General features: G+C 42.4%; 1 protein-coding gene across 12 annotated transcripts in view; it reads left to right on the top strand.

The window, feature by feature from the left end:
- Positions 1-14,608, top strand: part of EZH2 (enhancer of zeste 2 polycomb repressive complex 2 subunit) — an 87,072-nt gene that overhangs the window by 41,171 nt on the left and 31,293 nt on the right. For 7 of the 12 annotated variants that reach the window (XM_080818459.1, XM_080818454.1, XM_080818456.1 and 4 more), the window contains 2 exons: positions 8,085-8,208; positions 8,807-8,935. The exons of 1 other annotated variant lie outside the window; for it this stretch is intronic. In XM_080818459.1, the coding sequence (XP_080674585.1) occupies positions 8,866-8,935 (70 nt within the window). In that variant the 5' untranslated portion in view covers positions 8,085-8,208; positions 8,807-8,865. Of the gene's footprint in view, positions 1-8,084; positions 8,209-8,761; positions 8,936-14,608 lie in introns of those variants that run through there. 4 more of the 12 variants (XM_080818450.1, XM_080818453.1, XM_080818460.1 and 1 more) reach the window with 3 other exon arrangements.

The raw sequence follows: 14,608 nt of genomic DNA, 5'->3' as shown, positions 1-14,608 counted from the left end.
TATACGTGGGAATTTTCTCCTCAGTTTTGTTTGAAGTTAAGGTTTGTAAGTACCAACTGCCTTAATTACTGCCTGTTCTTTTTCACTTTTTTAAAAAAAAGATTTATTTATCTTAGAGAGAGCAAGCACCTGTGTTGGGTTGGGGAGGGGCAGGGGAGAGGGAGTCTTAAGCAGACTCAGGACTGAGTGTGGACCCCGACTTGGGCCTCGATCTCACAACCCTGAGGTCACAACCTGAGTGGAAACCAAGAGCCACTTAACCAACTGTTCCACCCAGGCGCCCCTTAACCTTATGTTTTTAAATAGTTCTAATCATCACTGCGTTCCCCGCCCCCACCTTAACAGTTTCTATCGCATTTTCACATTCTTGACGTGTTTTTGTTTACATTTTTAAAAGTGGATGTCACCTTATTAATTTATTTTTAAAAATTTATTTATTTAAAGATTTTGTTTTTTTTTAATTTTTCTTTTAAGGATTTTATTTATTTATTTGACAGAGATCACAAGTAGGCAGAGAGGCAGGCAGAGAGAGAGGGGGAAGCAGGCTCCCTGTCGAGCAGAGAGCCTGATGCGGGGCTCGATCCCAGGACCCTGAGATCATGACCCGAGCTGAAGACAGAGGCTTTAACCCGCTGAGCCACCCAGGCGCCCCAAAGATTTTGTTCTTAACTGGTCTCTACACTCAACTTCGGGCTCAACCCTAACCCTGAGATCGGGAGTCGCGTGTTCCAGCAGTGGAGCCAGCCAGGCTCCTCAAACGTGGGTGTCATTTTGAAAGTTGATGTTTTGGGACGCCTGGGTGCTTCAGTCAGTTAAGCGTCTACCTTCGGCCCAGGTCATGATCCCAGAGTCCTGGGATCGAGTCCTTCGTGGGCTCTTTGTTCGGTGGGGAGCCTGCTTCTCCCCTGCCTGCTTTGCCTGCTGCTCCCCCCCCCGCCCCCGCTTTTGGTTTCTCTCTCTCTCTCTGACAAATAAAGTCTTAAAAAAAAAAGTGAATGTTTTTATATTGGGTTGTTGTATAACTTAATTCTCTCTCTCTTTTTTCTTTTAAACTTTATTTTGGAATAAATTTAGATTTCTGTAACTCTAGTACATTTGTTAAAACGTAGACACCACCATCAATCAGTATGTTACTGTTAATTAAACTAGAGATTTTATTTAGAGTTTACGAGTTTTTCTACTGATGTCCTTTTTCTGTCCCGGCATCCAGGCCAGGTGCCACACAGCATTTAGGCGTCTCCTTAGGCCTTCAGATCTGTGACGGTTCTTCAGGCTCCCCTTGTTTTCACGAGCTCTTGGTAGTTTTGAGGAATATTGGTCGGGTGTTTTGTAGAACTGTCCTTCAGTTCGGGTTTATCTGATGTGTTTGTGCGTTAAGACTGAGGTTATGGGTTATGAGGTTTTGGGGAGGAATTCCACAGAGGTGAAATGTGCTGCTTTTCACGTCACGTTGCAGGGTACACCGCGGCAACATGGCTCGTCCCTGATCTTTTATCCATAATCATTTGGGGGGACGGTGGTGCCTTCTAGGCTTCTCCGCTGGGGTATTACTGTTTCCCGTGCCAGACTCGGCTGTGGAAATGAGCGCCTGAGTCCAGCGCCTGCTCACGGCGAAGCGACCTGAGCTCGACCTCTCAGGTTAGAGAAGCGTGCACGTTTTATTACTATTTGGAATTCCCTGTAAGGAAGATTTGTCCCTTCTCTCCCCGTTTACTTATTAATCACTTACTTATATCATGGACTCACCGATACTTATTTTGTTAATCCGGTTGTAATACAGTACCGTGGTAACTTCCTTGGTACTCAGATGGTTCCAGTTTTGGCTGAGCTAGAACGTAGTCCTGCCTGACGCTCGAGCAATCGCCTGGGCCAGTGCAGTAGGACTGGCCCACGGCACCCCTCACTCTCCGTCTTCCTCTTCACAGGCCGCATTGTCTTTATTTCCCCTTAGGCATAAGATCTGCTTCTCAGGTAATTAATTTTTATCTCTTACCAAGGGTAACATTTATATGCTTCTCTAAATTCTCTTTATATTTTTTTATTCTTATTTACAGATGTTAATCACTGTTCATTTATTTTTGCGTTTATTAAAGCAATGGATTTTAACTTGAAAAATAAATGAGGGGTGCCTGGGTGGCTCAGTTGGTTAAGAGGCCAGCTTTAGATTTTGGCTCAGGTCATGATCTCAAGGTCCTGGGATTGAGCCCCTCCTCGGGCTCTGTGCTCCGTGATTAGTGGGGCTACTGCTTGAGGATTCTTCCCCCTCCCTCTCTAGAATAAATAAATCTTTAAAAAAATTGGGGTGCCTGGCTAGCTCAGTCAGTAGAACATGAAATTTGATCTCAGGGTCATGAGTTTGAGCCCCATGTTGGCACAGAGCTCACCTTAAAAAAAAAAAAGAAATTGTTAAATGAGACGAACAGCTGCCCTCAAAGCATTTTAAACATAAACACAATTGAAGACGGGCAGTTTTTGAAAGTCGGCAGTTTAATGGCAGGCTCAGTGTGAAGTAGAAAGACGTTTTTGTTGTGGAAGGACATCAAGAATATTGCGGTCGTACTACTCAAATTTTGTTAGGTTTGGATTTGACCTTATTGAGTCTGGTAGTAAAGAGTCAGAGGCAATGCTGTTAATTTAGTTAGGGAGAATAAGTAGTACATGTAGTTTATTATTTAGTTTCCATAAGACAAGTAGTAACAAAACCCAGCAAGACTAAATAGATGGCTAGTGCCTTGATTCAGCGAATCATTTAGGGATGAAAAACCTTTAAAGAAAGGCACCAAAGGGACTGAAAGTGCCTAGGGAACTTTTTAAGTTCCTTGTCATTGGTCCCCGAGTAAGGAGGGGCAGGGATGCCCCCGCAGGGAAAGGCCGTTCACAGGTTGGACCTGAGAGAGGAGAAGGCTGGTTCTTTGGGCTTTGTGTCCTGTTCCCCCGAGAGGCGAGGCGGAGTCTTGGGTCCTGGCACATCCCTGGGGCTGTCTAGGCCTGAGAGGGTGGAGGAAGCGCCTTACCAGGTGGGCAGCAGAGCCGCACTGTTGTTTCTGGTCCCTCTGGTGGTGCCCTTGATGTGACAGTGAGGAAGTAGTCACCAAAACACATCTCTTAATTCCGGCGTTGTTGCACATGTAATCCCAGTACCAGAATGTATCTCAGTCCCTCTGTGTTTCATGTGGCAAGGAAACCTAATCCAAACTGATTTAAAAGGAAAAAAGGATTTTCTTGGCTCATGTAACTGAAGTTCTAGAGTTGGGTTTGGCAAACATGCCTGGTTCAGGGCTCGGTGAGGTGATTAGAGTCTGTTTCTTGGCTTTGGGTGTTTTTTCTTTTGCAGGCTCTTGTCTCATGTTTGCATGTTGGCTTCCAGCAACTGTTGGGGCAATGTATATCCAGCTTGGAATCTAAATGGGAAAGAGCAAGCATTCTTGTCCTCACGCTGCAGGGAGCCAGGAGATTGTCCCTGTGACCAGACCAGTCTGGTCACGTATCCAGTGTGTACTGGTGACGGTCGGCAGGGAGGGGTGGGCCCAGGCACCGGGTAGCTGGTTGTCCTCAGAGAAAGGTTGGTGGGAAGGTTCCAGAGAAGGTGAGCTGATGCAGGGGGACGCAGATGACACCATGTCCACTCTGTTGGGCAAAGCTGGCTTATGAGGGCCTGCTGTTCAGGCTCTAGGAGTTTGTTTTGATTCATAAAATAGACTATAGATGCAATTTTCCTTAAGTTTTTTTAACCTATATATGTACGTTCTTCTGTAAGGTTTTACTGCATTGTATGAAGGTTTTGATGGTTTCCTGCCATAATCTGGTGTGTCTTTTGAATTAAAGAAAACCTGTTGTTTTGGTTTTACTGTATATGGGTAGAGTTTTATTTTAACGACTAGAGGTATTCTGTTTTGAGTAAGAGAAGTCCCTTTCACATCCTGGATAAAAATTCTACTAGCGCCAATTTACCTATGAAACTAAACAAGTCTTTTGAATGAGAAATCTAAAAATTGGAGGTATTCACAAATCCTCATTCATTTTTAAAGTTAATTAATTTTTTTAAAAAAAGATTTTGTTTATTTATTTGACAGACAAGAGATCATGGGTAGGCAGAGAGGCAGGCAGAGCAAAAGGGGGAAGCAGGCTCCCCGCCGAGCAGAGAGCCTGATGTGGGGCTCGATCCCAGGACCCCGAGATCATGACCTGAGCCGAAGGCAGAGGTCTAACCCACTGAGCCACCCAGGTGCCCCCTAATTAATTAATTTTTAAGTATTTTATATATTCGAGAGATAGTGAGCAGTTCAGAGAGGGAGAGAGATAATCTGAAGCTGGCTCCACACTGAGCTCAGAGCCAGACGTGGAGCTCGATCCCACGACTGTGAGATCATGACCTGAGCCGAAACCAAGAGTCAGATGTTTAACTGACTAAGACACCCAGGCGCCCCAATCCTCATCTGTTTACTGGCACATTATTTTAATACAGGTTTCTTTCTGCCAATATATGAATGTTTGGAACAAAATCCTGATACTTACTGGGCTGTGGTATGGCAGAAAGCGGTCAGAAGACCTGATTCAAGGCGGTCGTGTACTGGGAAGGGGAAGGGGCTGGCTGACATTTGGAGGCTACAGCCCGCTCACAACTAGGTGAGTCTGTGGGTTTGGTGTTTGCAACCAACTGGGAGGTACTGATATTGTCCCTGGAGTACTTCTTAGTAAAAAGAAATACCAGAAGCTCCAGGTTTTGTATTCAGGATCTCTTGATTGGTAGGGCATCTGGCCATGGGGTCTGAATTATCCCTGAGACTCCTCTCCTTGGAGGTTTCTGGGTAGTGGAGTACGTTTCCCTCCTTTTTCTTGCCCGCGCAGGGGAGGCCCCACTCTTCCTTTTCATACCTTGTGGCACTGGACTTTGTGAGCAGTTCACCATTGGTGTACTTTTGTAGACAAGTTTTGTTTTTGTTTGTATTAAAATGTATTTGCCGGGGGCACCTGGGTGGCTCTGTCGGTTAACTGTCTGCCTTCGGCTCAGGTCATGATCTCAGGGTCCTGGGATCGAGCCCCGCATTGGGCTCTCTGCCTAGCGGGGAGCCTGCTTCTCTGTCCCCATCTACCCTCCCCTCCCCCCCGTGTGAACAGACACCATTCTCTCTCTCTCTCTCTCTCTCTCTCTCTCTCAAAAGAAAAAAACGTATTTGCCAGGCACACAGCCAGGCTCGGAGATTTTACAAATGAGTGAGAATGGTTCTTGCTGCTGAAGAACTTCCAGTGAGGATGAATTGGGGTGAAAAACATGAAAATAGGATTTTAATATGTTATAAATGCTAGGATAGTAGGAGGGTTTTATTTAACATAAAACATTCTTCTAAATGGTGCCTTAAATTTTATTACTTTTTAGTCGACCAGCCTGTTTATCTTTGTGTGTTCAAAGAACAGTCCGCTCACTTTTAGCTTTATTTCATAGGTGTTATTGAGAGGTCATGATCCCTGTGTTTGGATAATTTCCCATGAGTGAATTACCATCATTTCTCTTATTTTCTCTCTGTTGTGCATGTTTACTAGATCGTCCTGTGGCTTTACACCCTCACTCACATACTCCTTTCGTGGGAGAGCGTGTGGAATTTCTGGACATGGGAATCTTTCCGTTCGTGCTGTCTTACAGCGGTTCGTTCCAGAATCAATTTTAAATGTTCTGTTGTGGATCCTGTAAGCTCGTATAGTCACACCTTTGGTCAGAGAAACTGTTCCGTTGTGACCCACTTCATCAGAGATGTTACTAGTGGCAGGAACACCACGGAAGGGACACCAGACTCTCTTCCACAAGGAGGGTTCTAGTATGAAACCACGAAATGCTAAGCGACGGAACGATGCCTGTTCCCCAGCCCAGAAGCTCTGCACCTCGAAGAAACGGGCTGTGGTACCCCCGCATCCCACGTTGGTGGCAGGTTAGTGCCGCGGTCCTGTGCCCAGTTTCGTCAGGTGCGGGGGTGCTACCTCCGAGGACCAAGCATTTGTCGAGGCAGCAGATGGACTAGTGGTGATTAGTCCGGGAGCTAATGAAGCAAGATAAGCCCTTTGTATCTGATGGCTTTCCCTTCTAGTTCCTAGGCCTTTGAAGTGCTCCGTGTGTGAAAATAATTTGCATAGAATTACTTGAGCTCATCTGTTAACTAGCAGATATGAAAGCAAACGATTACCACAGTTACTTCTTACATAAAGCCCTTTTTCCCCCCATGTCGGTGTCTTTTTGGCCCGCCTCACCATCTTCTGTCCTCCTCACTTTGTGCTTTGCTTCAGAGATAGGGTCATCTGCCCGAATCCGGGTCTCCGGATTATTACCTTTGCTGCCAAAAGCAAGGTCCCACTTGGAACCTTTTCAGTTATCTCTGTGGCTTCATCCAGCAGACTTACTAGCCCAAGTTCTGAAATCTCTTCATTCTTCTCGTTCCCTAAGTGCTTGTCCTTTGGGGTCTTCAGCTGGTTTCGTGGCCATCTTTGTTAATGGGGTCTGCCAGCCGGACCTCCTGGCCTTCAGAGCCCCATATCCAGCTGTCCCCTGCTCAGACCTTAGGGTCCCTTCTGTTCTTTCCTGGCCTTTCGAAGTCCAGCTCGACATTGAGGGTTGAGCTGTCACCTTTCCTACCATCCCCTCCCCCGGACTTTTCCTTGTAGATCTCATACTGTCTTGTCTTCTTTTCAGCCTTGGTAGGTGGGACCTGAGCTCCACAAGGGCAAGTTCTGTGTCATTTATCTGTGTATATTCAGGGCTGGGTTCCTGGGAGTGGGTTATCCTGTGCTTATCGTGCTCCGCTTTCAGCCTGAATAATCCTTGCGGCTCTTGGTGGCTGGGTTTTCTGACCGAGAATTACCCAGGGACCTCGGGGCTGTCTTCTCGGAATCTCGTCTCCTTGCGATTTCTCTGCGCCCGAGGGTTTTCCGTGGTCTGGTAAATGAAGCCCTACTCCCTTACAGGCCATTCAAGCTGGAACATCATCCACTCCCATATTTAAGTCATCACCAAGTTTCCTCTTAAGTGACTCCTGAATTCCTTTACTCTGCTCTCATCACCAGTGTGGTGGGAGACGCTACCCTCCTCTCTTGTGCAGAGACTGTACTGCGGCCCTGTCTGACCCCCTGTGCTGGGCAGCAGCTCTTTCCAGAACATCCATCTCCCCCTTTCCTTTTATTTGAAACATTCTGGCTATCCTTTGCTCTTAGATAATTTAAACATCCTTGATGTGGCTCCTTTGCACCGTCTGACAGAGAAATGTCCTAATATTTTGAGGGCACAAGTAACGATTTTAATATTCTGAGAGGCAGATGTTCTAGAAGAGGACATTTGTTTACACTTAAAATGGGGACTCTGTGTTACGACTTAGGCACCTGCGGGACTATAGGCTTTCCCTACATTTAAATGTAATTGGTTCCTAGAGCCTGCAGCTGAAGGTAAGACTGAAGAATTTACTTGGCATTTGCTGCGGTTTTGGTTTGCTAGCCGAGAAACCCCTCATGTGAGTAAAGGTGGCACAAGAGGCAGAAGTACAGACTTTTCTCGGTGTTTCCGGTGAGAAGCACGGTTAAAAGTGTGTGCAGGGGATGGCTTTCCTTTGTACATTTGTTGTACGTTGTACTGTGTATTTTTTAGTTGTAGTGCTGCATGTAAATTTTTCTTTTTCAGATTTCTCTTTTTCAGTCATGTTATTCATTTATGCCTGTAACCTGCTGACTTAACGATGAAAGATGTAGAGTAACGTGTCTGCATTTTTTCCCCTCTGGCAGTGTGGATCTCCTAGACTAAAAACTAGCTTGTCGTGGTATGCTTTGTTTCTGTAACAGGATCCCGTTTCTGGAAGACGGCTGCTTTTTAGGGGTGGAGAACCTTGGTCAATAAAAATATCCTTTAAAAGCTGTGTTCAATCAAAACTTACACGCGAATGAGCTGTTCTAAGGCTGTAACCCTGTGGCCCGAGTGAGCACCCCTCTCGCACGTGTCACCAGCGTCATGTACTGTTTGGTTGATTGTTAGTTTGCTGGGGATGAAAACACAAGTGATCATATGCAGGATGGTTAGATTAGTGATTTTAATATGAAACCATTGCTTTTAGAGTAATCATGGGCCAGACTGGGAAGAAATCTGAGAAGGGACCGGTTTGTTGGCGCAAGCGTGTAAAATCTGAGTACATGCGGCTGCGGCAGCTCAAGCGGTTCAGGCGGGCTGACGAAGTGAAGGTACAGCTCTCTCTTCTGGGAAGTGCACCCACGGTTAAGGATCGCCCCCCCCACCCCAAAAGATAAGTTTCAATTTGCAAGGGTCCATTTTCAGCCAAGGTCATATTTATAGTAAGATAAATGAAGGCTGGGAAGCCCAGGGCCCTGATCTGTCTTAATTAACATAAAGATGGTCCCAGGCACAGTATTGAGAATGGAAAGACTGTGATCTAATGGCCGGTCACTGTGCTTCGAAAATCACTATCTTTTTAGTGTATCCTTTGTGTTGCTTGGGCAGATTTGGGACCCAAATATAAAGGAATGTGTTTCAGGGTTTTATGTTTCTAAAGTCATTGTGATTTTGTTTTTATAAGCTGTTAACAAAGAAAGGATGGGATGATATTCTGTTCCCCGCCCACTCTTAATGGAATAATACATGTGGTGCTTTTGTGTTATTTGAATGTGGGAAAAACTACAGTTTAGTGTAAAATCTATATGTGTTTGAAGGAATGCTCCTGAAATTTTTGAGAAATCACTAGATTTTAACCTGCATTAGAGATACTACGAATTTTCTAACAATGAACAATTTCTCTTCTCCTCTCCTTCATTTTTTTTAAAGAGTATGTTTAGTTCCAATCGTCAGAAAATTTTGGAAAGAACGGAAATCTTAAACCAAGAATGGAAACAGCGAAGGATACAGCCTGTGCACATCCTGACTTCTGTGAGCTCATTGCGCGGGACCAGGGAGGTTGGTTAACTCACGCACTGTAGTAATTATCGGTGCATTCTGGTTTTTGCTGTTGCAATGTTGGTGGGTTACTGATAGGAAGTTGTTCACCTCAGGATGTCCATCTTTTTCTTGCTCTTTCTTTTTCATGGGTAACTGTCAGTGGCTGCCTTAGGTAACGCCAGGAGCTTCTCCTGTGAGAGAGCTGTAGTGTTTAGCATATGTTTTCAGTTACCAGGTAGGTGGTGTGTAGATTTTTTAGAGGATTGTTGATTTAAAAAACCTTAAGTTAAATACTCTTTAATGGCCTCATCAGATCACTGTTTAGAGCAAGGCTTTCTGACTCACAATTGTCTTTTTTTCCTGCCTCTTAATATGAATTAGCTATGCTATAAGCAGTGTTTTCTTTTCATTCATATTCATGGACTAAGAAAGTTATTTATTATTTGAATTATTTTGTTCAAATTCTAAGGCTCTCTAAGAATTTTTAAATTTGCTGTTGAGAGATCAGAAGTCCTTTTTTATAGCATTTTTCTAAAGGAAGGCAGTAGATCTTAAATCTGTTTTCAAAAGAAGGCAATAAATGTATTGTGGGTTTTATAATTAAAAGACACATAAAACACAGTGGCAGCAAAATGAAAAAAAAAATGGCCAAAGCTTGGGGCACCTGGATAGCTCATTCGGTTAAGTGTCTGACTCTTGATCTCAGCTCAGGTCTTGATCTCAGAGTTGTGAGTTCAAGCCCTGCATTGGGCTCCATCCACGCTGGGTGTGGAGCCTATTTAAAGAAAAGAAAAAGATAGACAGTGGCAGAAGCTGACAAACAGTATCGAACCAATCAGTAGGGTTTTGGGTAAAGCACGGCAGTGCGAGTACGTGTCTATACAGGAAAACACGGCGTGGGAGGTAGAGTGCTACTGGAACGGGCACCCAAACAAGAAGGAAGAAAGTGATTTGGAGTTGACGTTACAATGTGCAGTGGATAGTTGTTTCTCTGAGTGCCTAAACACAGGAAGCATCTAGACAGTGGGATCTATTCTAAAATGTGTTTTCGGTGAGGATGTGATACTTACAAAACATTGTAGTAAGCAGTAATTGGCTGGCACGCGAGACGCGCTGCCTCAGAGACTCGTCAGTACTCTCCCCGTAGCGTGGTCTTGTGATGACTGTGATCATGCTCTGGTGGTCTCCGTGGTGGCACATGACTTGGAATGATTCTTAGTCTTTTATTCACTTGGTCAGGTGATAGCTCTTTACAGCTTGGGCTTGCAGGTGTGGAAGTATGTGTTCGACGCTGCTGACACCTTCCACATCATCTGGGACAGGTCAGGGCCTACATGTTAGAGGTGAATGACTTTAATACACTAAAGGTGAAAGGGGTTCGTTTCTATGCTAGTCAGTATGATCTCAAAAGGGAGAGGGATGGGGCTTATCAGTCATTCTTTCAAAAGTTTTGTCTGGTGACCTTTTGGAAATTTTGAGGATGAAGGACAAAGAAACTTTGTTTGTTCTTCCCGGTGGAATACATCTCAGAGATTTGGAGAATTAAGTAGGCACACTTGGAACACTTACTTTTTGCCACCCATTTTGACTCAAAATGCTAACAAAAGCCCATCTTCTATTTAATAAGTAAAGTTAACAGCAGTAATCATTTCTGGTAATGTGCTAGGTACTCTGCACACACGAACCTCCTTTGATCTTTGCGATAGTTATATTAGGCCTGTTTCTCCCGAGACGAGGACACTGGGCCTTGGAAGACTAGTCAGTTCGCTTGCTCCAGTGATCTGATGCGGGCCCAGAAGAGCAACTTCGCTCAGACACATTAGGAAATGCGTAAAGTTCGTTGTTTATTTACAACTTGAATTGTTCATAATATAATTTTAAGTACAGTTCATTCAGGTGAATATTTACTAAGTCAGTTTTGCTTTTGGTTCTGTCTAATGGAGATAAATCATTGAATGTAAAGATACTAACTTTTTAATATGAATTTATGTGAGAAATTGTAAGAAGAAATAGCATTGTAATAAAACAGAATTGCTTTCTAAACTTAGTACCCCATGCAGGTTGAGAAAAACCATTCTCACAAAATAGGAGGGAAAGGAGGGAAATCACCCCCTGCTTCAGGAACTCGGTTCTTGTTGCCTGGAACTCTGACCTGGTCAAGGCTGTTAGTTTCTGAGCTACTCTTGATAGCTGATTCTGCCTCAGATGATTCATCTTTTACTTCCCCCACTCCCAACCCCCTTTAAAACCATACTCACTGACTTTTGGAAGTTGAACGCTTACGCAGTTTGTGATAAGCTTTTTGGTGTTCTCACAATAAAAATAATAAGATTTTAGGACTGAAAGGACTTTAGTGATCTCTGTCTCATCTCCTTATTTTGTAGATGAGACTGTATTCCATTTTTTTTTCTTCAGTTTGAGCATTCCCAGCTGTACGTCAATTTCTTTTATATGCTTTAAAAGTTGGAGTCCGAAGTAGGTCAGAAGCAGGAGGATAAATAAAAGTGTGTTGTGCAAAGACTTTCCTAGTAGTAGGGTTGGCGGGAGTTCAGACTGCAGTGTTGGTCCAAACACCTAAAGTCTGTGGCTTTCTACATTGGGAAGTGCTGTTATAACATTGTTTTAATTAACTGCTTATTTTTATAAACCGATCCTTTGGAAGCGCTGTCTTCAGTTTAAGTCCTTTGTGGCATGAGGACCTTTCAACGACAATTTTCAGTTTTTCACTGAAGTCTTATAGTTTAGTTCCTTCTGTGCATGTAAAGTAGATGTGCTCAGTTTTAAAATGACTGGTTTTTATCTAGGTTATTGTAGTGGAGAACGTCTGACAAAGGTCACACACTCCCTGATGTAACGAAGCGGCCCCTGTAGACGCTGACCTCAGATCAAGGAGCTCTGCAGTTGAACTTAGAGATTCCCGTCTTCAATATCGTGTTTTCTTAACATGTGTTTCTAAGATATCTGTGGGTACTTATTTTTTGGTCTTGAGGTTACAGAACCTAATCAGTGTGGCCCATACAATTTTTATACAGACCGTGTCAATATTTTTCTTTTTAAAAATACTCCTGAATATTTGAAGACCTGGCGGTGTGTTTTACATTTATTTCCTTTGCTCTTTAGTTAATCTCTTCAAGGAACAGTCACCTTAAAAATGTCACTAAGTGTTAAGCACGGCCCAAGGGATGAATACCTTATTGACGGAGTGTGTGGCTGTTTATAAAAACCATTGCTTCTAGTTGATTTTTGTTACTTTGTCTTATCGGTAAAAAACTTTATCTTCTCTAAGTCCTCACCTTGGTAGTCCTGTTCTGCAGTGTGTCTGTTTTTCCAGTTTTAATGAGGAAACTGGTTTAGGAATTACTCTTGTAGTTCTTACGCGTACATTTCTTTTTGTACATTTGTCCATTTCTTGCTGAAAACCAAATGATGCTTTCCTTCGTTGATTCTTCATATCAGGATATTTATTCCGTGTGTGTATCATGATTGAAAGAGAGGCTTGGTCCAGTGATGTCTGTCTTCTGGGCAAGTGGTATGATTGGTCTAGTAATTTAAAAATATCCTGCCAGTATGCATTTCTAGATTCCCAGGAGAATTTAATGTTCTTGTAGGAATTTTGTGTCTTGTTTCCTAATGAAAACAGCATTTTTAGTGTATATTGAGATGTGGGGCTTCTTCAGGGTGCCCAACACAGCAGCATCGTAGTCCTCGCATTTATGAAGAATTAAAACATTTTAATACATACAGGTTTGATCCTCGTAGTAATATTTGAAATGACTATGTTCATCATCTGTCATTTGATATTTGCAAATTTTTTGTGGGAGTGTTGGAGAGGCTTCTGTCAAAATAACAGAAAGTAAGTTCTTTTATACCTTTGCAGTTTGGACTCACTATTTTTATTGAAGGAGAGGGATAACGTTGTCTCGTTTGCATGTAGACACTTGACTCATAATACTCTTTCCTTAGTTAATTGTAAATAGAAATCTTGTTACTATTTACCAAGCAAGAATGATACAGTAGTGTAACCTTTATATAATTTAGTGCTTTTAAATACACTCTCAACTTTTAGTATAGCAACTGTTTTCTTTCCTTGGTAAATTTCAGGATTGTAGAACCAGTAGGTCTAGATGCTCATGAGCCATCTGAGCAAACATAGTAGGGAGCAAGGTCATTTTTCTCATGTTTTCGAAATAAATGGATGGTTCTTGGTCTGAACACAGCCTTCCTTTCTTGGTGCTTCAAAGAACCTAGTTTCCAATTTGCTTACTGTAGTTCTTTGCCTTTCTTTAATCATTTATTAGTATTTATTTGGAGAGTTGAGTCCTGTGTTAACTCTGCCAGTCCTTCCCACCCATATAACTTTTCAAGAAATCACTGCAGCCTTAGCTTCCTCTTGGCTTTTTTTAGGCTGAAATAGATGGAACGTTTCTTACATGACGTAAGGAGGCTTTTCCTTTTCCTTTTTTTTTTTTTTTGAAAAGAACTAATGTTATAAGTGTTTTATGCTTTTCCAAGAGGTCATTTAAAAAAAATAAGGGTCACTTACGATGTTTGCATTTGTATATCACTATCATATTAAATATATATCATATACTTGATGTCTGAGTTTATTTTTTAGACTTCAGATTCTGTATCTGACATTTGGAAAGTGAATTTTTCAAAAATGTCAAATGTGTATTTTGTGCACCCAATAAAACCAGCGGAAGTTGCTTTCAATTGCTGTTTTTCTCCTAGAACATTGCATATATAGTTGGTGTTTTACATACACGGATAATCAGCTGTTTAACTGACTACAAAGATTGAGCTCATTGATAAGATCAATGATCACTGATCTACAAAGATCAGTTCTTTTTCCAAAACACAGAACCAAATTTTTACAGCTACTTTAAGAACAGATTGAACCAGAAGAAATGCTTGTCTAGCCTGCGTTGGTAAAAATTGTTTATTGCTCTGAAGAAATAAAATTTTGTAAGACCTAGAACTTCTGGGATAATGTGGATTGACTTAAATTTACTGCTTAGGATTCTGCTTTATCTTAATAGATTTTATAAAAGAATATTACTGGAGTACCATTTTGGGAGGGTTGGACAGATTTCATGAGTACCTTGTATTGATTGAGGCAGTTTTATACCAGGTCATGTGAATATCTCTGTGGTTAATGAAACTTTAATCATTCTCTTCAACTGAAAGGCCATTGCAAAACGACTCTTGAGAATTCAAATTACACTGAAATACATAAAATAGAAGGCAAAAGTTCTGTAGTCCAACCCCTGTGATTTTTAATCTTTCTAATCTCTTTTTCTACATGCAACATATTAATAATGAAAATATATAGTATATTTCAAAAGGTTACCGCCCAGATAAAATGTGCCTGCCAATTTGGGCCATCACTTAAAAAAATTTTTTTTTTGAGTATAGTTTACACACCCTGTTACATTAGTTTCAGGTGTAGGGCATACTGATTTAGTTTCTCTGCTCCTCATGCTGTGCTCACCATGAGTGTGGCCATCGTCTGTCACCACACCCTGTGTCAGAATATTGATGATATTCCCTGGGCTGCCTTTTACTTTTTTTTTTTTAAATTAATTAATTTTTTTGAGAGAGAGCATGTGTGCACAAGCGTGCATGGGGGGAGGGGCAGAGGGAGAGGGAGAGAGAGAATCTCAGAGAGACTCTCTGTTGAGTGCAGAGCCC

The sequence above is a fragment of the Martes martes genome (assembly GCF_963455335.1).
Source record: "Martes martes genome assembly, chromosome: 11".
Taxonomy (NCBI): Eukaryota; Metazoa; Chordata; class Mammalia; order Carnivora; family Mustelidae; genus Martes; species Martes martes.
The sequence above is the reverse complement of the archived record's forward strand: the minus strand, read 5'-3'. Positions and strand labels throughout refer to the sequence as shown.